The 22,817-nt window shown below is 41.0% G+C and overlaps 3 protein-coding genes across 6 annotated transcripts; 2 read left to right on the top strand and 1 right to left on the bottom strand.

Moving 5' to 3' along the window:
- Nucleotides 1-1,375: 1,375 nt before the first annotated feature.
- On the top strand, nucleotides 1,376-15,671 carry fggy (FGGY carbohydrate kinase domain containing). 2 transcript variants are annotated; one of them, XM_069164688.1, is made up of 16 exons: nucleotides 1,376-1,402; nucleotides 1,740-1,964; nucleotides 3,281-3,392; nucleotides 3,859-4,010; nucleotides 4,272-4,360; nucleotides 4,765-4,880; nucleotides 4,953-5,081; nucleotides 6,832-6,935; nucleotides 7,737-7,844; nucleotides 8,477-8,538; nucleotides 8,828-8,990; nucleotides 9,970-10,044; nucleotides 10,184-10,304; nucleotides 10,833-10,927; nucleotides 12,215-12,276; nucleotides 14,713-15,671. In XM_069164688.1, exons 2-16 carry the CDS (start codon nucleotides 1,782-1,784, stop codon nucleotides 14,792-14,794), a joined length of 1,653 nt encoding a protein of 550 aa, XP_069020789.1. In that variant the 5' UTR covers nucleotides 1,376-1,402; nucleotides 1,740-1,781; the 3' UTR covers nucleotides 14,795-15,671. The 2 variants fall into 2 exon arrangements, with proteins under 2 accessions (XP_069020789.1, XP_069020790.1); XM_069164689.1 differs by lacking the exon at nucleotides 1,376-1,402 and adding an exon at nucleotides 1,416-1,465.
- LOC138207466 (peroxiredoxin-6-like) lies at nucleotides 15,666-19,617 on the bottom strand. Of its 3 annotated transcripts, none has more exons than XM_069164693.1 (6): nucleotides 19,348-19,617; nucleotides 18,546-18,676; nucleotides 17,639-17,795; nucleotides 16,931-17,080; nucleotides 16,675-16,821; nucleotides 15,666-16,524 (listed from the first exon to the last, which is right to left on the bottom strand). In XM_069164693.1, the coding sequence occupies exons 2-6, from the start codon at nucleotides 18,635-18,637 to the stop codon at nucleotides 16,396-16,398; spliced, it is 675 nt and encodes a 224-aa protein (XP_069020794.1). In that variant the 5' UTR covers nucleotides 18,638-18,676; nucleotides 19,348-19,617; the 3' UTR covers nucleotides 15,666-16,395. The 3 variants fall into 3 exon arrangements, with proteins under 3 accessions (XP_069020794.1, XP_069020793.1, XP_069020792.1); XM_069164692.1 differs by lacking the exon at nucleotides 19,348-19,617 and adding an exon at nucleotides 19,232-19,312; XM_069164691.1 differs by lacking the exon at nucleotides 19,348-19,617 and adding an exon at nucleotides 19,084-19,127.
- On the top strand, nucleotides 19,255-22,698 carry LOC138207465 (polyisoprenoid diphosphate/phosphate phosphohydrolase PLPP6-like). The gene is made up of 2 exons (XM_069164690.1): nucleotides 19,255-19,624; nucleotides 21,900-22,698. Exons 1-2 carry the CDS (start codon nucleotides 19,255-19,257, stop codon nucleotides 22,319-22,321), a joined length of 792 nt encoding a protein of 263 aa, XP_069020791.1. The 3' UTR covers nucleotides 22,322-22,698.
- Nucleotides 22,699-22,817: the final 119 nt, after the last annotated feature.

The raw sequence follows: 22,817 nt of genomic DNA, 5'->3' as shown, positions 1-22,817 counted from the left end.
CATAGGTGAATGTGAAGCTGCACTACTGACTGAAGCCTCTATGCAGCTGCAGTCCAGTCTGTCTGGCCTTCCCCATTGTATTATTCAACATGTTCTCCTCAAGCCAACTATAAATAAGTTAACAGCTCCAGACAGCCTGGGATAACCAGAGCTGCCTGAGGTCAACACTCTTGAGATGACATGTTGTCTTCACAACACGGCTGTGTGACACCCATTTGGAAGTATTTGACACCCTGAAGTAGAAACCCAGTGCGGGAATGCTTTAGAAAGTTTTGTGTCTAATACCAGTAGTGGCACGGTTTGTTCTTTCTCGCTTCCTTCCCCCCCATCTTCTTGTAGCAACTTCTGCCACTCTCTCTCTCTCTCTCTCTCTCTCTCTCTCTCTTTGTGTTTCTGATTGTACACCTGTGTTAAGTCCCACCGGAGAGTATTTTCCAATCAAAGTACCACTGTGCCCCGGCTGCGCTTCCTGTTTCTCTGTCGCTTTTCCCCTCTGCTGACCTGACACGGGGTCGCCTTTAGATAACAGCGCTTTCCTCCTCCCTGCCTCGTCCAGCTGTTTCCACTGCATGCAGTTTTCTAATCAGGAGCTGGTCTTGCCTGCCGGCCTCCCAACAGGCCATGCTTTTGTTGTACAGCAGTAGGACAGCCCGGGCAGGGTCCATGGAAACCCTCATACCCAACACACACATACACACATACACACATACACCGAGAGACAGAAGAGGTTTCAAACACTGTCTGCGCAGTGTTTGTTGAAGACCATCTGTTTCTTCCTGTCCTGCTGCTTAGTTTGTCTCTGTACTCCATCTCTGCTGATCATTCCTGGTCCAAACACACTAATCACAGCTAGCGCCACTTCCTTTAGACAGCTGTTTATCTCTTCCAAGAAAAGAACACAATAGAGTAAGGAGATGTGGATATGGTGGGATGCAGAGTAGAAACTTTGACAAGTCGGTTCTTAGAGTGTTTTTATCAGCAGGTCATTCCTCGCCACTAAAGTCTGTATGGCAAATTGATTAATTGCACATTTACTTGTGAATATACACCATGCACTATATTAGTACAGTAGTATTACTGAGTTGAGAAGTCCATAACGTAGAAAAAATAGCTGTTCGGTGCACAGAGCAGACCACCCATGCATCTGTAGATAAATAAACATTTGTGGAAATACTTAAAATAATTGTATATGTTTAGAGATTTTTTTTTTTTTTTGCATTCCTTTAAACCCTGTATTGTAGAAATATTTACAAGGCCAACAAGGGAAAGATAAAGATACAAAGTCAACAAAAGTCCTGACTCGCTTCGGCCTTTGTACGGCTCAACAGAAAAACGCGACTGTATCCTTTTTGGCCTCTTTCGCGTTCCGTCCGAACCACCGTCTCCAACTCCTTGCAGGCTGGTAAGAAATTTAAACGATAAAAACGTAATATTTTCTGCGCTGAAGTAAGACTTTGATCACCAGGTATAATCGGGGATATTAAATTACTTTATGTGCTGTGTTTGATAATGTCTGTTTGGTGTATTTTTTTTATTTTTATTTTTTAAATGTTTTTCTGTGCAGATCAATAGTGTCAATCTTGGCATTTTATCATCCCTGCTGCTCCACTGTTTATCTTCAATAGTGTGTGAAGATATTGAAAATAAATCACGTTTTCATATGCAGCGGAAGTAAGAAATACGTGCATGTGGGTGTTTGTTTGTACCTAAATAACCCGTAACATGTTCGACATTGACAGTGCAGCCCGGTTAATGATCAACCCGGGGCTCCTCGTCTCCTCATGGCTGAGCTCTACTACGTTGGCGTGGACGTGGGCACCGCCGGTGTGAGGGCTGCGCTGGTGACCAGAGAGGGCGGCCTGAAGAGCACCGCGGAGGAGCCCATCAGCATCTGGGAGCCCCGGTCCGACCACTACGTCCAGTCCTCCTCTGAGATCTGGGAGAAATGCTGCACAGTGGTCAAGGTAGGCTGAACTCAAAGCAGTAGGTTTAAATATATATATATATATATATATATATGTATATTCAGATATCTGAACTCAAATACAACAACACAGACGCCAATCAAATGTATTGGTGTTGATTATATATATATTGAATGGGCACAAATCACAAGTAAATGAACTTGCATTGTTTTTTCAGTCAACTAAACTGTCACTGTTTTAGGATGCTTTGCTCAAGTTTGTGTCTTTACTGGCAATGGAAGAAAGTGGACCAACCATTTAGTCATTCAGCTGATCATCAAAACCATATTCATTAATAGAACTCAATCACGTCAACTGTTTCTTCATTACCTTTAGTGTCTAATAATTTAAACCTTCAAAACCGGTTTATTCCTTTCAGCTATTTTTGAAACTTTATTACTTTTAGTCAGCTATTTATTCATTACTTCTAGCTAAACATTCAACCTTATTAATCTATTTTAGCTAATTATGTCAACTTTTTATTTGTTACTTTTTATCTAACTGATTATTTGTTACTTGTGGCTAAATTCAACTGTTTACTCCTTTAGCAAATATTTTAGCTTCTTTCCATTATGATTAGCTAACTCTTTCAACCATTTTTTTTTTAATTCATTAAAGTTATTCCTAATGTTTCCATTAGCTAATGTTTTAGGTTGCATTACTTCCAGTTAATATTTTTATGGTAATTCAACACTTTTAGTTAACACAGAGATTTTTTTTTCTCCATACAAAAATCCTTTTGAATTCATTTTTACCTGCTGAATCCAAATATGTTTTCAGAATTTGTCTATCTTTTGATTTGTTTTGGTTCCAGTATGCTCACATTTACTTAAAAGAAAAAAGTGTGGCCTCCTATGTTGTCAGATTATTGCTAGACACTAAAAATAGATGTTCCAAAGGCCAAATCTGGGCAAATATCATACACGTATTTTAAGTTTAACAACAGCCTTGTTTATGAATGAGTAATATACACTGTGTCACTTAAAAAACAGGTCCCTGTAAATATTGGAATTTTGTTGCCCAGTGTTATTGTTTTAGATATTCATAAGTTACGTAAAGTACTTATTTGTTACCTTTGAATTTGTCTACTAACTTTCTAAAGTTGATACACATTTAACGACACATTTTGAGGCAGCAGTTGTTTAATTGAGCTTCTCTATAATCTTTCCATACCTCCTGGCAACTGCTACGGTCCTTCCTACGGTGCAGTGCCTGCCGGTATATTCATACTCCACAGTTTAGTAAGTTAACTTACAGGACATGTTAGAGCCCTGAACAAATGTGATTTTTCTAACCATACTTTATATGTGTTCCAGAAAGTTACTCATGGTGTGGAGAAGAGCCATGTTCGGGGGGTTGGCTTTGATGCCACCTGCTCTCTGGTGGTTTTGGACGAGGGCTTCCAGCCTGTGCCAGTCACTGAGGATGGTGAGCGGTTTATTTCAGTACATTTTTAGTCCTCTACGGCCTGACCTGAATACTTTATGCATTTATGCACACATTATTAGTGATGGAGAGTAGAATTATGTTTTTGACATGCTGATGTAAGGTGTGAAATATTTCTGTGAAATATGTATGTTTGCATGTTTTGGTTTGGAGCCCTCCAGACGTTAAGCTTTGCCTGGTCAAATCGTTCTTGCGCAATTTGATACCTTATTGATCCTTTAAGGTAAAATTCCCTCCTCCACAGTGAGGTGAAAGGTCAGGAGCAGCTACAGAACAGGAGCCTGGAGCTAGCAGTGATTCATGTTTTTTCTAATTAAGTAAGATGGACACAAAAGGCTAGACCCGGGTACTTTGTTTAAAGTACCGATGATATGCTGCTGATATTATGTTGGTATATGTTGTTATTTTTTCTTGTCTATAATACCAGACCTCCTCTCCTCCTCCCCAGGTGATGCACACAGGAACGTGGTGATGTGGCTGGACCACCGTGCCGCAGAGCAGGCCGCTCGTATAACAAACGCCGGCCACAGGGTCCTCAGCAGAGTGGGTGGGGTCATGTCACAGGAGATGCAACCCCCTAAGCTGCTCTGGCTCAAAGAGGTGAGAGGTGAGCGAGGTCGCCACCCAGCCACTGATCTCTATATGTTTTATTGTTGCTCTTTGCAGCGGCTGGTCAGCGCATACATGATGTTGTTTGGCTCCTTTTTGCTGCTTTACATGCATTTTTGTTTTGAGGCATCTGATGGTCAGATTCCCTGAAAACACGTTATGAAGTGTTATGAAGTTTACAGTCACTAAGTACATGCATGTGCTGTCATTATTTATTGATCAGCGGTTTATTACCACAAATCTCTTTATCAGAATCTAAAGGAAAGCTGTTGGAACAAAGCTGCTCACTTTTTCGATCTACCAGATTTCCTGTCTTGGAAGGCAACCGGCTCTTTAACAAGGTTAGTCACTTTGGATTGTGTTCTCAAGGCTGTGGTTGAACCATTTGTAGTCATTTATTCTCTATATTTAATATATAGCAGATGTAGTATGTATAAAATTTGAAGGTAGGTCACCTCTGACAGTGACCTACAAAGTCTTGCTGGTATTAAAAATTTGTTTTTTGATGTTTTGGTGTGTTATCCGGTAGAGAAACTGTCCTTGTATCAGTTTAAAAGAAAGAATGAGGTCCTCTGTAGCTTCAGTAATGTCTTTTATCTTGGACAAAGTGTTTTAGATACTACAGCCTTCACGAGATAGTCTTAACTAATGTGTGCTGTTAAATAGATATTTAAAAGCATGTTTATTTTCATGAAATATCTACCAGCTGATGTATGCAACAGTACCATCCTGCAATGTTCCACAGGTCTTTATGTACTCTGGTGTGTAAATGGACGTACTGTCCTCCAGAAGGATGGGATGCCAGCTTTTGGACGAGCATTGGACTAGAGGACCTACTGAAAAATAACTTCTCCAAAATAGGCAAGAGAATCTTAAACCTTCTGACTGTCTGTTACTTTTCCTCTCTTAAACTGCCGTCTTTTTGTCCTCCAGGCAATGTGACGTGCTCTCCAGGAAGTCCGTTGGGAGACGGCCTAACCCAGGAGGCAGCAGCAGATTTGGGTTTGGACCCGGGGACTGCAGTTGGTGCTTCTCTCATTGATGCTCATGCTGGAGGCCTAGGTATCACACACTGAACCACAGCTACTCTCTTGTCATGAGTAACCTGTCATCATCTAGTACATACCATTGCCTATTATGTAAATTTTGCAAGTTCAACATGGAAACTGTTTTTTAACCAAACTGTCACACTTTCATGCCTCAGAAGATATTAAAAGGACTAAGGAGGCTTAAGGTTGAATGTTGGGGCTGCATTTCATTTACAAAGTTGCCATTTTGGTGGAAAAGTTCATGAATGTAATGCTAGACACATCAAGGGCTCACCAAACACATTAGGATTCTTCTTCTGGGGAAAAACTCCCACAGGACATGTGGCCATGAAGTTTCAGTATCAAAAAATTCGGTCTTGGAGTTTCCAGGGTTAATTTGCACACTGGTATTACACCAAAGCATGTAATACATCGGCCAGTCCACTACAGGATACCGTGTCAGTGGCATGTTTTGCCTCAGCTAAGCGTGAAAAAGAAGGTGCCTCAGATTTAAGCATCGAAAACTATGTGATTAGGGTCAGGAAAAGATCATGGTTTGGGTTGAAATTAAATTTTTGAAGGTGCTTCCTCAACAATGTCTTCAGTAAATTTTAAGTCAATCTGTCTGTTATAATTGTAAATCTTTTAAGGACAAATGTATGTTTTAGCCTGATGGTGGCGCTAGATGAAGGGCCAGTTATTCACCACAGTTGTATGTGGTTCAGGAATAGCTGCATAGAATTGAAATGGAAATTTGGTAAATTTCCTGCATTCGTAAAGCACCAATATCTTATCATGTGAGCTTTACAGTTTGCCTCTCATCCACTCATTCACACATGTTTAGACACAGATGGCCGCTGGGCCAACCGTCAGAAGCTGTTCTGAGGTCAGTGAGACAAATTTAGCGTGAGGATATTTAAAACCCTCAATGCAATGAGCAGCGGAAGACCCGGAGCAGCCACAAGTTGAACCACTTGTTGTCGGGATATCATGTTCTTTACCAAAAAGTAAACAAACTGATAGACCAACTGATGACCCAAGTTTTGTCACTGGCCTTAAATCTGTCCTAGTGTAGCTTTACTACTCGAGAATGAATGAAGAAGGGAATGTCATCAGAGATGTGGGGTGACGTGGTAAAAATCCACAGCTAGAATTTAGCAACAGATGATTTTTCATACCTCGAATGTGTCTTAGACTGCTGACCTGCCAGGACACTTCAGGCTTTGTTATTTTGGGCCAAAATTTCATAACAAATTCGAAACCTGTCAGTTTGAGAAGTTGCTATATCCGAGTTGGTTTCAGGGGATTAGCAGACCTTTCTCTGGCTCAGAAATCCTAACCATCTGGTTTTGTTCAGCGAGGTAAACTGCTCCTGAACTCTGCCCTCTGACTTGTGCCAGTCACACATTGTTGTATCAGTCAGAGGTTAAAACACTCGGCACTATTAGTTGTTGTCCGTGTCACGGTGATGTACACCCCGGGGCCCTCTGCACGTCCCATAACCTCCCACCTTAAACTCAAACCAGCTTGACAAACATTTTTCCAGCAGTTACTGTCACTGCTGAATCCCACGTGAAGGTTAGAAAAGTACTTCAAAAGGATTTAAAGCTTCTGATCTGCAAATCATTTTAATTTGTCTCTAACAGCAGTTTAGACTCTTTGTTTTTGATAAAAAAAATTTAAAAAAAAAACGTAATTACGGCAATGATTTTTTTTTTTCTGCAGAAAATAACCTTTGATATCAACTAGATATGATCAAAATAAAACATTCCTGCACCCTACAGGTTTAATCGGTGCAGATGTGAAAGGGTATCACTTGCCCTGTGAGGACCAGCCCATCACCTCACGCATGGTGATGATCTGTGGGACGTCAACGTGTCACATGGCGGTGAGCGATTATCAACTACATCTCACTGATTTGTGACCTTTTAAAAAAAGAAATCATAAAATTTGCAGCATCATTTCCTGCTGTGCATTTCAGCGGAACAAACGTAGAGCAAAAACTTATGTGCGATTAACAACATGGAGATGGTGTGAACTCCTTTGTGATTCTTGCACACCCTTCTGGTTAATATTACTACATGACTAATATATGGCCTCGTGAGTGATCCTACAGTCACACCAGCTGTTTCTGAACTGAGACTTAGAAGCTCTGCGGTGACATCAAACTTGCGTTTCTATACGCAGGTAATCTGTCTATTAAAACATTTTTAAAAAATGGGGTGGCTGTGGCTCAGTCGGTAGAGTGGGTTGCACACTAATCGGAAGCTTGGTGGCTCGATCCCCAGCTCCCCCTGTCCACATGCCTAAGTGTCCTTGAGCAAGACACTGAACCCTAAAATTGTTCCTGATGGTGTACCATCGGTGTGTTGTAAGTCGCTTTGGATAAAAGCGTCAGCTAAATGTAATGTAATGTAAAAGTAAAATGATAAATCATCTTTCTCAATAATGCTGTGGACCAATCTGATTTTTTTTTTTTTAAATTTTAATTGATGTCATTTTTACAGTTTTATATATTTTTAGTGCCGTTTTTAAACTTGTATATACATATAAATGATCTTGTTTGCATAGGCCAACATTTTTTTAAATATCCTGTTAATCTGGCAGTTTCCATTTCCATTAAAAACATATTAAATAGCCTTCTTATCTCTGTAAAACGAATTAAACCTTTCATCCTCATGTGAATCAGATCAGTGAGCAGCCTCTGTTCGTGCCAGGAGTGTGGGGTCCCAGCCTGTCCGCCATGGTGCCCAACATGTGGCTCAACGAGGGAGGACAGAGCGCCACAGGCAGGCTGGTCAGTCCCCGGCAAAGATTTTCTTTTTTTTTTTTAACCCGCCTTTATGCTGCATATTAACAGAAGCCTGTGTTAAAGTAGATATATAAACATGGATGTGTACAATTCATGTGTATGTGATCAAGAGGTGATCACCCAGATGGGATCAACACATCTGGCCACATCAATAACAAAGTCTGAAACCAATTCATCTCCTCTGCTGGAAATATACTGTATGGCTTTTATGTTGCCAAACATAAAGTTGCACATTAATGAGGAACATTACATAAAAGAAATGTCAAACGACACAAGGATTACTTTTTGTAAAAAAATTGTTTTAATTGTTTAATTAAATGTATGGTTTTCTTTTTTCATCAGTCTACAATAGAGAGAAAAATAGCTTAATAACATGTTTTTCAAACATTTATGTATTAAAAATAGGCAATATGTTCTGTTTTCTTGCTTCCCGAATACAGTGATTTAATGCTTTTTTAGAATGAACACTTTTGATTTTTTTATCTGTTTCTTTGACAAAATAAGCTGAATTTATCAAAGTGATACATTATTTATCAGCAGTCGCAGGCTCATATCATCACTTGTGTCCCGTGTGGTCCCGCTCAGTTAAAATATATTTCCTCTCTGTCCTCCCTCAGATTGATCACGTGGTGAAGGGCCACGCCGCATACACGCAGCTCCAGGAACAGGCGCAGCACAGGTCAGCTGATACATTTAATGCTGCACTTCCCAAAAATGGTTTAGCACAGCTGTCGTTCTCATCAGCCGGCTGGATCAGCGGGCGTGTAATACTGTTAAGTAAGCTTTAGTAAGATTAGAAGCTCAGTGATGTTGCGTAGTCTGTACAACTCCACCATTCTGGAGGAGAGCGTGTTATTTAATTTGCTTAGGATTACATAAAGATAATTCAGAATTCAAATTGTCTTCTGTGAACAAGGTCTATATCATTTCTGTTAGTGTCTGTACAACATTATTCATTTTCCCTCCAGAATTCCCTTTACAGGTGAGAACATCTACAGCTACCTGAACAGCCACCTGAGTTCGATGCCTGACTCGCACTCCGCTGTTGACCTGCTGGGATCTGGTCTTCATGTGTGGCCGGACTTCCACGGCAACAGGTCGCCCCTGGCTGACCCCACTCTGAAGGGCATGGTGCGAGTTTACGACTCACAGAATTATCATTCCAAACATTAAGATGATTTAATTTTTACCTCTAACCTTCAGAGGCAGTGGTTTGCTAAAGTATTACAATTAAGTTATAGCTTGCCATTTTTGTAAACAAAGAATAATAGCAAAGCAAATGTCATGTATTCCCCTAAAGCTGCTTGTTTACTATATTAGGACTTTATTTTATTCAGTGTCTTGTGAAATAAGGCTGTTTACTTTTGGTCAAGTGTTGGATCAAAAGATTCATACTAATTTCATGTCTGTGTTAATTACAGAGCTAGAGATTGAAAACAATTAGCCTGGAGAGAGCCAGGCTAAATGTTCACCCTTGGCTCCACTCACAAATCTAAGCTTGACTTCGATACAGGTATAAAAAAATGTGTTTAGGTAACAAAAGTTCATAATACAGTAAGTGAGCAGCTAACTGAAACAGTTAGCACAACAAACCACCACAGTCGGGCCCGGGGTCAAATCTCTACATGCCACAGACAGTTTATAGTCCTTTGTAAGCTCACACAGAAACTAGTTTTACCCAAGGGCATTGGACATCTCTTAGTTTCTTAGTGACATTTCTCCTCTCATCCAAATGGCTTCTTCAGTTCGGCTGTTCAGTTCTTCAGAAGGCAAAGAAGTCCAGTTAGATAAAACTTAGATTGGACCCTGAGCTGGATGACTGAGATCTTCGCAGACACATAAGCAAAGAAACTATTATTTTTATGAATTTCAAAAAAAAATGCATTACTGTTGAAGAGTGTAACAGTTGAGTCACTGACTAATTTCTGTGTTCAGTATCCTATCTACACGTCCAGGAAGCAGAGTGCTGGCGATTTTAGTTTTGACTAAATCACTGTTGATTTGTGATGGTACTGAACACTCAATGACAGCTTTGCTTTCACCAACCATTAGTTGGCGCTTACTCACCCCTTAGACCTTTTTGTATGATAGACTCTTTACTGTTTTGCAGGTGGTTGGACTGTCTCTCTCCCAAACCTTGGACGACTTGGCCCTGCTCTATTTGGCCACCATTCAAGCCCTTGCTGTAAGTCTGATGTGTTTTATGTTTCAGATGACTTCCTCTGCCTCTAACTGATACCTCAGTACCTTTAAGTACAAAGGAAGGTTGGATTTGTTTTCTTGTAACCGTATTCCTCTTCTCTCTTCTTCTTCTCCGGTGTCAGCTCGGTACGCTTCACATTCTGGAGGCCATGAGAAAAGCAGGACATGACATCAGGGCCCTCTTCCTGTGTGGAGGGTTGAGCAAAAACACCTTGTTTGTGCAGATTCACGCCAATGCTACAGGTATAAATACCAATACCTGATGATGAAGTTTGTTACACACTGTATATATTAATGTAGCAAATCTTTGCTTTCTACAAAGATTTCCACTAATAGAAGAATTTTAGCAACATATACCCACTATGAAAAAAGTCAAGTCGATTGGATTTATATATACTATGACAAATCACAAACTGTCTTTAAGGGGCTTTACAATCTGTGCACCATATGACATCCTCTATACTTAAATGTTTTATTTGGACAAGGAAAAAAACAAAATCCCCTTAAACAGGGAAAAACAATAAAACAAACCTCAGGAAGAGCAACAGAGGAGGGATCTCTCTTCTAGGATGGACAGACGTGCAACAGATGTGCACACAGAAAAGACCAACATATTGAATTTAGAGTTAACGACAACCTGGAAGACGTTGTGCAACATTCAATCAGATTAGACCTCCACCCTGGAGACTTGGTCGAGGAACAAGGCACAAACTTTCCTGAGTCTCCCATGGCAGCTTTGGCCCATTCCATGTTTTCATGTTTCATTTTCAGGATTGCCTGTAGTGCTGCCGGACCAGATGGAGGCTGTGTTAGTCGGAGCAGCCATCCTGGGTGCATGTGCATCACAGGACTACAGCAGTATACAGGTAGAGTGGCACACAAATCAAAGGGTAACAGAGGCTTAGGCAGAAAAGTTTTTTGAGATTTCATACAATAGTTTGCTTTTTCAGGGTTAAAACTGCCCCTAATTACAATTTAAAAAGTATTGTTACGTGCATAACTCATAACTTGTGTTGTTTGCTAGCCGGGTTATGCATTAATGAGCATTTAAAGTATTCAAATGTCAAACATTAGCCGCCGCTGGTGATTCAAAGTAGTGAAAATGTCTCAGAATCTCTACGCAAGGGTTAAGGCCGAAAACCAATATTGGATGGCCGTGATCTTCTGGCGCTCAGGCAGCACTGCATTAAAAACAGACACAATTTTGTAGTGGAAATCACTGCATTGGCTCAGAAACATTTCTGAAAACACGGTTGTTATTTAAATTTTTCACAGCATTGTTTTATTTTAACTGTTATAGTTCCCAACTGTATATCTTCTTTCATTAGACTGACCCTACTGTCTAAATGAAAACTTCAGACCCTCAAGTTTGTTCTACTATAAGCCACTATAATGTGATGACATTGTCAAGGTTATTTTCTCATCTTTCCTATCAGATTAATCTACTTTTTTTCACTGGCTGTATATTACTCATAAAGAAACTGAATGTAATGTGCAAAGGAGGTGGAGTGCCCCTTTAAGAATTATTTTAGAAAATCTAGATGAGCTTGACATTTCAGTGTTTATTAGCAATTTATTCAGCGATGTGATCGTTTTATCTTGTGGGCTTAAAAGTGACTAAAGCTCAAGGTGTACATAACACAGGACCGATCATGACTCAATGCCTCCATCTGCTGGGGGGGATCGAAATATAAAGTCTGAAACACACGGCTTTGCTGTTTTTTGTCACAAAGAAGAGCCTGATTTGTCTGCCGTGCGTCGAAGATATAAAGTGTGGATTAATCTTTCGCTGTGTCAAGCTGTCATCTTTTGGAGTCTCAGCACCCAAACTCATAGTAGCCTATAAGCCAGATATACTAAAAATAAGATGTTATTGTTTGGACTAGGCTGCACCTGTCAACCCATTTTCGGCCATCAATACAGCAGGCAGTTGTTGTGTCTGATCCTCTGAGCTGCACGCAGTCAACTGCCTGGATTTTGTAGGTTTAGTCAACCGAGAGGCCCGGCACTGCATTAATCATAAACTCTTGCCACACCGAAACTGCTGCAGTTGGCTTGTGTTTGTACTATAAGTAGGTCAAGGCTGATCTGAAATCTGAATGTGCATGACATGTTTTATTGAGAGGCATTTGTCTTTGTAATTTATGTTTCAGGAGGCAATGGAGAAAATGGCTAAAGTGGGAAAAGTTGTTCAGCCTGACCGTGAACTCCAGAGGTGAGACAGAGATGTTGTGCGGGATAGTAACAGAAATGGGTCAAAAATCTACGATGTTCAGGGAAATACGAATGCATTATCTCAACAGTTTTATGGCAAAGGAAATCACTTCTTTCACTACTCACTCTTTATTCATTCTGTGCTATCTAATCTTATGTAGCTATATGCATATCACATGCGTTTTAATAATAATAATAATAATAATAATAATAATAGTTGGTCACCTTACATCACTTTAAAACAGACAATAAGCAACAGAGCATTGCTCAATAAAAAAAAAAATCTGTGTTGTAGTACACAATAAAATGTACTTTATACAAAATATACTGAGTAAACTAGTTTAAAAGCTGAATTTTAAGAGCAGATTTGAATTCTATAGTGAAGTCCAGTATGTGGAAGTGAGTTTGAAAGTTTGGGTGCATCATAGGAAGAAGGCCCTGGCACCCATTGTACTGAAGTCGACAGCTGGTAGTGCCAGTAATGCAGATGATGAAGACAGCAGGAAGCAGGAGGGAGAGTAAGTAAGTTTGAAGGAAGTCTATGAGATAGGCAAAAGAAAGATTATGAGGAGCTTTAAATGTTATTAGTCAAATTTAGAAGTTAATCCGTTGCGACACAGAGCCGGTGTAGTTGAATCAGCAGGCGTCTGACATGTTCTGTGGACGTTAAACGTGCAATAATTCGAGCTGCAGACTTGTGGACGAGTTGAAGTCTGAATATGTTTGTCGGGAATGCCTGCCAGGATTTTATTACAGTAGTCAATGTGTGATGTCAAAATATCATTGACCATGGCTTCCATGGATTAAGCAGAGTGTAGTCTGTAGTGATTGGAGGGTGGAAAAAGGCATTCAGGGACTATACTGACGGTACAGTCCAAGATAACACAACAGTTTTAAATCTATGTGTAGACGGGAGTGATGGTTTCCGCAATGGGGAGTGAACAGAAATTAGTTCTTGGAGTGTAGATTTAGGTTAAAGAATTTGGGTAGTTGTTTATCATCTACAGTATGTCTGTATAATATGGAGGCAAGCAGTGGGGGTCCTGGAGGGGAGAGTGATGTTGGGCTTAGTGGACACATAAAGCTCTGCATCATCAGAGAGAGGAGGTAAATGATGAACAGGAGTGGTCCCAACGATGAACTCTGTGGAACCCCATGGTGGATGGTTGAGCTTTCTGACTAGTCATTTTAAATGCAAAGTAGGCAGCAAACCACTGATACACAATGCTTCAGACTCCAGTGGTAGACAGATGATCTATGACTAGTTGCTGGGACACAGTGTAGTATTAAAGTCAGTCTTTAATAATGAGGTCAAGGAGTATGAATCAGCTGGTCGTGGATTGATTTTAACTGAGACTGTTTCTGTGCAGTGTTTGAGGTGAAAACCAGATTTGCGTTGTGGAAAGTGATAATTGTTATCAAGATAGACCTGGACCTCAGATGCAACTACCTGTTCAAGAATTTTTTTTTATAGATGCATGGTAAATAAGAAATAGGCTGCTAGTTGTTTAGGTCACCAGTGGTCAGAGAGCAGTTGATAATAGAGGTTATCAGAGAGGTGATAGAAGGCAGGCATGATTTAATTATGCTTGTTGGGACTGGACCCAGGTGACATGTGGAGGTAATGGACTGAGTAAGAAGTTTCTCATGGGAAGACTGACGTCACAGTGGAAGGGGAGTGTCATGACACACTTACTGATGGTAAATCAGCCTGCATGATGTGAGTTGAGGCCAGATGCTCATGAATTGTTCTAACTTTGGTGCTGAAATGCTTGTAAAAGCAGCACAATGTTAATTAGAAAGGTTACTGTTCATATTGGTTTCAGATGGTTTAAGTAACTTTTTCACTATGAAGGTGCGAGTATTCCCTTTGCCTGTACTAATGATATTTGCATTGAAAGAAGATTTTGTATATGATCAAAATACATGTGTTTATGAACAGCAAGTCTAGCGTTGGTGTAGAGACTCTTCTAATGCCAACTAAAACATGAAGTTGTCATGGTTCAGGTGTGTATCAGGGAGCAGTATGGATAAATGAGAAATTCAGTGTTTTCAGCAGGGCTAGAGTATCAAGTGCAGACAAACAGATAAACTACCAATACTGTAATCCACTTGATCGTGTTTAATGTAGTAAACTTATGAGATCCTCTGGTCTAACATGTCTGATTTAATTTTTAATGGGAAATAAATAGTAATGCTTTTAAATGTGCACTGATATAAAAAGACCGATTGAGTGAAATGTATTTTTCTGTTCAATGTTTTACAATACTCAATTCATTTAAGGTAAAAGCAACACTTAGCACAATAAACTGGTATCCTTTAAGTCAAGGCCAAGTTGTGCAAAAGTCCCACTTGTTTTCTTACCATGAAACCTGAAACATACTGGATGCATCAAATGTGTGTGACTGTTTCCTGCATTTCATTCCCCTTTTTTCAGCTTCTATGAGAGAAAGTACAAAGTGTTCCTGCGACTGTTCTCCCACCAGAGGGAGTACCAGGCCCTCATGAGCCAGAGATGACAGTGTTGGTGGGAGGAGGCTGAGCTGGAACGGGCTCTCTGTGATGACAAATTCACACACTGGAAACCAGAACGAACGACTTAACCTGGCTGCTTTTCTTCACATGAACAATATTCTACATTTTTTAATTTTGTATTATTATTTTCTGAATAACCTAAAGGAAAAACATCTTTCTGAGGTTGGGAATCTGTCAGGGGCTTTTAGCTGCTTCTGAATATATGATTCCCAGGAGAGTCTACATCAGATATACAGGATTTTATATTTGGAAGATGATTATGAATAAGGCCTCTATGCAGACATCCTGTTGGCTGTCTGTCTTTTAGATTCGCCCGAACTGAGTAGGAGCAAATGCAGTGACATCAATAGTTGTTAACTGCCAACTACTTCCGAAGTCAAATAACATCATACACTGTATTCAAATGCATTACTAATAAATATTTCAAATTCAAACAAATTCAAATTTTAGGCTCTTGCCTTTCTGTTACTGCAACCCACTGTGTCGGTATATGTAATATAATATGCTGCGACATTCATTTTTAATCTGCTTGTCCTCTGTTCTCTCTTTGCTGTATTCTGTCCTTCTATTTCCTGTTTGTGACCCCTCTGCTGTCCTTACATTTCTCCTGCCTGCCGCTCACAGAGGAGCCTGTTGCCAGCATTCCCAAGATCAAAGTTGATAAGCTCTTCGGTGATGCGGTCGACTCTATGATGGGAGAGGGAACGCCAAATCCTACACAGCTGATTTAACACTTCAAACAGAACTAATTTATGATAGAGAGAGCAGGAGGAGGAGAAAGAGGAGAAGGGGCAGGGAGAGTGCTGCCGACCAAAAACAGATCCAGGACTGTGGGGTCCGGAAGTCGAGACTAAGCAGGTTCAAATGTTAGTTTATTATTCACTTAAAAAAATTTTTTAGTCTCTAATTCAGTGGAGTACAAGTATAAGAAATCCATAAATCATTCAGAGAAATTGGTTGATATGTCCTGGAAAAACTTGTACAGTCAGTAATCACAATCAGTTACTTTATAGTGGACAACTGTATAAAATTATGTAAACATTATTTACTAGCTGCTGTAGCTGTGTTTAATGAAGCAACAGTTTTATTTGCTCCCACTGCACCGGGCTTTTGTTCTAACAGCCCCATAAACCTCCTACTGTTGTACTGCAAAAGAGGAAATGAGGAAACAATAGATAATATAATGCAACATATTTAAACCCAGACAGTATCATTACTAGGAAGTAGAAGCATGCTACTGCACCACTGCAGATAATTAACCTTTTGATATCCTTTTAAACCTCTTTCCCATCGTCTTCCTGGAAAAGTAGGCTGAATATTGCAGCTTTTATTGTTGGAGCTGCTTTGTATTACTGTAAAAATGTCTAAATTATAATAATCATATATGGCACTGGTGTTCATTCCATCTATTTTGTCTGGTGCTGATTCACAGCTGAGATGTCTGCCAGCTGCATTTATCTACCTAGAAGGGAGGAAAACAAGCAGCACTGAGGGAGCTGAACACTTGGACTGAGAGTCGCCGGGTTAAGGTACAGCACATGTGACAGAGGTGAGCGTTGAATATCAGCATGCTGTCTGCCTGCGCTCATGGCTGGGGTGTGTAGCGCAGGTACTTTTTGCCAGAGGGCAGGTCTTTGGTGTAGATGCCAGCTGGGAACAAAGAGGCGGCCTCTTCTTCTGACATAGCGGGAGGGACCATCACACAGTCCCCAGGCTGGTGGAAAACACACACAAACACACACAGAGGACGGAAAATTTGGCTGTTCGACATGGCAGCAGGTCAATGTTTTGTTTGTGTTATCTGTGCAGTCAGCTGCTGGAATAATTGGTGCCAGCTGCGGTCACTTTGAAATGTGCCACATACCTTCCAGTCGGCAGGTGTGGCCACTCGTTTGCCTGCTGTGAGCTGGAGTGAGTCCACCACTCGCAAGATCTCGTCAAAATTGCGTCCAGTGGTGGCCGGGTAAAGCAGCGACAGTTTCAGCTTTTTGTCGGGACCAATAATAAACACCTGCGCACAAATGGAGATACAAATGGCAACTGAGAGAGAGCTATAATCTATGACATAAATTCTTAATATTAAATAGGCAAATTAGATTATGTGTGCTTGGGACTCTCACACAGCGGGCAGTGAGTGGCATGCCATCTTTGTCCTTCTCATCTGGGTCCAGCATGCCCAAGGCGACTGCCAGCTCCCGTTTGCTGTCCACTATGATGGGAAAGGGCAGCGTGCTGCAGGCGGACTCCTCGCCGTTGTACGACAGGATGTCCTTGTCAGATAGAAGAAGAGATTATGCAATCCAATCCACGAGCCCTCAGTTTGCTATTCAAACCAAGATGGATGTACTGTACATACTACTGTGGTGATTGAAAGTTTGTGTAAAAATGTCTGTATTTCTGCGTAAATGGGACATAAAATGTCATCGGATCTATTACTAAATATATTTACATCTATCCTCATGCTGGGAAAGCTAAAGCGATACTTATGTCAGGAACAATGAAACTGAAACCTAAAAAAAAGATTTTTTTTTTTTTTTTAATTTTTTTTTGTAGTAAGTTTTAATATTTACTCAAACGATTTGGTTTGGACACCAAACAGCTTAAACAGCTCAAACAGGAAACTCCATTCATCCCGGTTTGTCATGCACCGTTGTTTTTACCAGCTCGATTTGTCTTACAAAGTTGTCTGATTTAGGGTAAATACAAATCCAGGAGTAATGTAATATTTGACTATCTCATCTCAGCATGTTGTTTTTTTTTATCACATACTTCACACGCTGATGTGTTGACCAAAAAAAAAACAACCTGTGATGTTGTAGTGAGAGCACCTTGATCCAGCCGTGGTGATCCTCCACGCAGTCGATGGACAGGGCGATCATTTTGACATTGCGTTTACTAAACTCGCTGCTCAGTTTGGCAGCTCGGCCCAGCTCGGTGGTGCACACGGGGGTGTAGTCTCTGGGGTGGGAGAACAGGATTCCCCATCTGGAATAAAAAGAAAGACTCAAAGTGAGCCTGTGTCAGGTCTGTCATGGAGAGATGCTCTACAAGAGATAACACAGGTTTCATTCTGACTCAGAAATAGGCCACAGTTGTTGACACTGTGTGTTGCTGCTTGTTGTTGGATTGCATAATTGGATGCATTACATTACATTTCATTTAGCTGACGCTTTTATCCAAAGCGACTTACAATAAGTGCATTTCAACCATGAGGGTACAAAACCCAGAACAATAAGAATCGAGAAAATACAATTTCTTCAAGAAAGCCAAACTACAACGTGCTATCAGTAAGTGCCATTTTAAGCGCTACTAAAGTTCTACTATTCAAGGTGAAGTCGGAAGAGGTGTGTTTTTAGTTTGCAGTGGAAGATATTTAGTATGACCCCAAACTGACAGGATGTGGCCTGTGAGTCTCTCAAATGATGACAGGGGGAACATTTTTCATGAGGTCAGCATTGTCATTGTGTGCACTAATGTGGTTAAAAAAAAAAAAAAAAAAAAAAAAAAATCGAGTTTGACCTCTAATTTGTTCATTTTACTGATGTTTTTAAAATGAAGATGTTTTTAATATTAAGTATTTTGATATTAAGGTTTAGATGCTGTTGCTCAAAAGCAGAAGTAAAAAGGTAACAGGAACTGTACACACGCTTCCAAACTACCTCCCTCCTCTTTTGTCTTTATGTGAAGTGAATGAGATTCGACATCCAAAAATAAATCGATATTAAGTCTACTTACGAATCACCGAGAAACTCGTGTAGTTTGATTTGTCCAGAGGTGCTGTCTGCCTCGAAATCGGGAAACACATCTCCGAGCAGCAGTCCCGGCATCCTGTCACCGTGGAAGTGGACGTCTGTTCAGCGGCACCTCTGGTGAAGGAGAGCGTAGAGTACAGAGGAGGCGGAAACGCGCCTCTAAATAACCCACAAAAGCGTCCACTTTCAAATACAGAAGGTTGTTCAATTGAGGTCACAAAATGTGGTGCGTTCAGGTTGCGCTGCGAGTATTTGGCGCAGTTGTCACAAGCTATCCAAATGGCCTTTTACGCACGGTTTTGTCTCCCAACAAGAATTTTGACATTTTGTTTGGAAGTAGCACGGTCATTTATTTTTAAGTAATTAAGTCATGCAGTCATTAATAAAATGAGTTGAGGCAAACAAGTTCAACATCATAGACAAGTACGTCATGTTTACAATAAGTAATACTACTTAATTAATGTCGTCTCCTTCCAGAGTTTCCTAATTTTAGCAGAAAGCAGAGTATTGAGACTCATTACCAGTTTAAGAGGCATAATTTTGAGTCACGTGACAGCCGTCCAGTTCTAAACTTAACATTTTAACCCCTGTACAGTCTCCCGTTTGCGGGATGGTTTGCGTCTGAGCGCAGCAGGGTTCAGGTGGTCGAGAAAGAAGGGTGGATATTACTGAGGACACGCCGTCAAACGAAAATGTCTTCACCGACGTCCAGACGGAATAGTTGGCGTGGAAGCCGCGCATCATCTGAGTGCCATGTCCGCCGCCGGGGCTCCAGCTGTTCTTACTTTTCGTCCTCGGGAACGCAAACGGAAGACTTTTCCGTCAGCCTGAGCCAGCCGATATTCACCATAACGCTCCGGTTTTTGCTGGCGATAGACCTGTGGCTGTCCAAGAGGCTCGGAGTGTGCGCCTGGGAGGAGTCTCCTTGGGGCAGCATACGGCCCTTGGTGCGGCTGGTGGAGTTCTCCGGGCATGCCATCCCGTGGCTCATCAGCACGGTGTACTCCCTGCTCCGTGGAGAGAGCGTGGCAGAGAAGGAGATCATGCTGAATTTGGCCCTGGGTGAGTGAATGTTTTCAATTTGCGTTATCAGGTGTGACTCCAGTTGGTTGTCGGGTTTTATTTCCTTATTCACTCTAGCCAGCGATTCCGTTTTCTGATTTCCATCCGAACAATTTTTTTGTTATCACATGTATCAATTTGTTAAACTTTTACAGAGCCATGCACGTGCATTCCAGTTTTTACCCTCCAGTTTTGGGCATTAAACATTACTGAGCACAGCAGTCTGATGTGAAATTAGAATTACAGGCTACAAAGCTTCCAATCTGATATAATTTAAGTGTCTGTTGTTCACACACCTTTATGTTTGTCACCACAAAGCCAATGCGTTATTACGCACTCGTGTGCCAATGCAGACTTTGGCAGTCATAGGGGGCTCTGTTGGGGTCTAGTTAAAGCGGAATAGTGTTAATGGCTATTGAAATAGCAGAACATAAAGCCGAAGCCGCGTCAGTGCACCCCAGTGTCAAATAATAATGCGGTGGCAACAGGAGGGAGGTGTTTGCGCGCTGCTTGACTGAGACGTAGCAACAGGGCAGAAATGGAAAGTTTTCTCTTTTGAGCTGCTGCTGATAGACGTTGACCAACACGACATTATTTGTTTGCATGTGTAGGTTGTATTTGTTGACTGGCAGCTTTGAGATCAAGGGCTGTGCTGTATTGTGCTGTGGTCAAATACCAGAGCTATTCTTGGCACGTGTTTTGTAAATACTGGGGATAGTATGACTCTGCTTAATCCTGTTGACCAATCAGAAGCTAATCAGGTCAAGGTGTTTCATTAAAGTTATTTAATGAGATAACTTTATTCTAGGACAACAAACTGAGTGGGGCATTGGTTTTATTTCATTACAAATTATTTTAAGGGTCTCAAGAGTTCAACTGCAACATATGTAAAGCCTGTCATTAGTGGTGGATACCACTTTCCAATAAGACACCCTTTAAAATGTTAATAATGGTGCTATACGTGGTCAATATTTATTTGCTAATGAAAAACATATAAACCATTAGCTGTCAGCTGCATTTTCTAGCAAAGAACTTCCTTTATTCATTTAGCTCTTTAATCCATCAGTGAGATGGATTGTTGTTTAAAACAATTATATCAATGACTTGGATGTAATGGTACACTTTGAAAAAGTCATGGACATTAACATTTATCACCAGATAGAAATGACAAACACCAAACAAAAAGGTTTTAATACAAGCATCTGCTTATAATTGGCCTGTACCTGATGAACGATTGATAAGAGCTTTATTGACCTTTAAAGATTGAGTGTAGAGGATGTAGAGGGGTCTGCCGGCAGAAATGGAATATGGTGATCCCCTGAAACTGAGAACGGTTGTGTTTTCGATAGCTTCATATCTACATACGGAGCAGCTCCTCTTCCATGAAGCCCGCCATGTTGATCCACCATGTTTCTACTTTAGCCCAGAAGGTAGAAACCAAACACTGAGAGAGGGACTTTTGTGTTTTTTGTGAGTTTCGCAGCCACCATAGATCATTTTACATGCTTGTAAGGGGAGGGTGAGGCAGTTCAGGCGTTTGAAATCTGCTACCTCACCATGAGATGCCACTAAATCAACAAATCATCAAGCCCATGATCTACATTTGTTTCTTTCTCAAATATGACCCACAGGAGTGTTTCCTAAATTAGCGCCCCTGGTTAGGTGTAAGCACCTAAGACTAACCTCTTAGTTGGGGATGTCAGGGAAAGAAATGAGGACTTGAACTGTGATGAAGTTTTGCAACATCTTTCGTCAAGACAACAGTAAACGCTGTTTTAAATGACTATCCCAAGTTGTGATTGGAAACAGGAGGTAAACAGCGTTCTCCTTCAGCCAAGCCTGCTTTTGTATCAAACCACCCCCCTAATCCAAACTCATTATATATTGTTGTCATCTGAACTGTCACTTCTCCGGGACACCAGATTGTCAATATCTATACGACCACTTAAGGTCGCCTAACTTTAAAAAGTAAGCGCACATCGTATTAAGCTTGACCCTTGACGTAGTTTTTTGAAGGACGACACTCACCACTAAATCCTCCGCACTGCTCCTTCATTGAAAGTATTCGTTACTACTTTCACACCCTTTACATGAGTGTCTATTTAATAAAAAGTGATAAAGAGTTGTAGAAAATCAGATGCTTTGAAAACTTCTCAATTAACGACTAGACCCTGAATCTAGTGCGATCAGTGTGACAGCTACTTTTCTAATAGAATACTTCAGCCTGTAATGCAAAGTGATACTAATGTTGTATTTCTCTTTTTCCATCTTCCAGCTCTGATTCTGGATGTGCTGCTGGTCAGAGTTGTGAATACTCTGGTCAGACGTCGAAGGCCAGCCCAGAACCGCTCCGACATCCTCTCCGCCTTCTTCGTAGAGCGCTATTCCTTTCCCTCGGGCCATGCTTCGAGGGCGGCCATGTGCGCCCGCTTCTTCCTCGCCCAGCTGGTGGACACAGCCTCCATGCGGGTGCTGGTGGTGGGCTGGGCCGTCCTGGTGAGCCTGTCCCGCCTGCTGCTCGCCAGACACTATGTGGCAGATGTGGGCTTTGGTCTGGCTATGGGCTACTGCCATTATAGCCTGGTGGAGCGGTTGTGGGTGACTTGGGACTGCCTGCAGGACCTCCTGCTCATAGGACTGAGTGAGAGACTCAACCGGGCTTACAGTGGAATCTGGATGGTAGACTGGAAATATTAGGTCAGGTGCAGGTGTGTGTGTGTGTGTGTCAGCCTATGTGTGGGGAAAATGTGTAGCATGAGTGTGTGTGTGTGTGTGTGATTCAGAAATTCCCTGATAATATAAAAAGTGGACTTTATCTATTATTGGATTACTTCATTATGCTCATGTTTATCTCAGTTTTATGTGTATATGTTTTTTTGTTTTTTTTAAAGGATGAAGTGAAAACCTTGTAAGCATTGGGTTGGGATGTTACTTCCTTTAAGATGCTCATGCAGCGTGTTTGCACAATGGTATTGATGATGCATGGACTTAATGTCACAAGACTGAAACCAAAGCTGTATTTAATTTTCTCTTTTTTTTTTTATAATTAAAAAGCCAATTAAAGCTGAGTGTCACTTACAGATGTAGTTTTGGGTCTTACTAATTGAGTTCCTGGCTGAGCGTGAAACCATAGTGTCTAAAGGTGAGACTGGTTAAGTGAGAATATCTTGAGATTTTTCAGGTGGTTTCACTC

Source organism: Embiotoca jacksoni, unplaced genomic scaffold (genome assembly GCF_022577435.1).
Source record: "Embiotoca jacksoni isolate LCO1_2020_lvr unplaced genomic scaffold, fEmbJac1.0.p SCAF_31, whole genome shotgun sequence".
In the NCBI taxonomy this organism is placed as follows: Eukaryota; Metazoa; Chordata; class Actinopteri; family Embiotocidae; genus Embiotoca; species Embiotoca jacksoni.
This window is presented reverse-complemented; position numbering and strand designations above follow the sequence as displayed.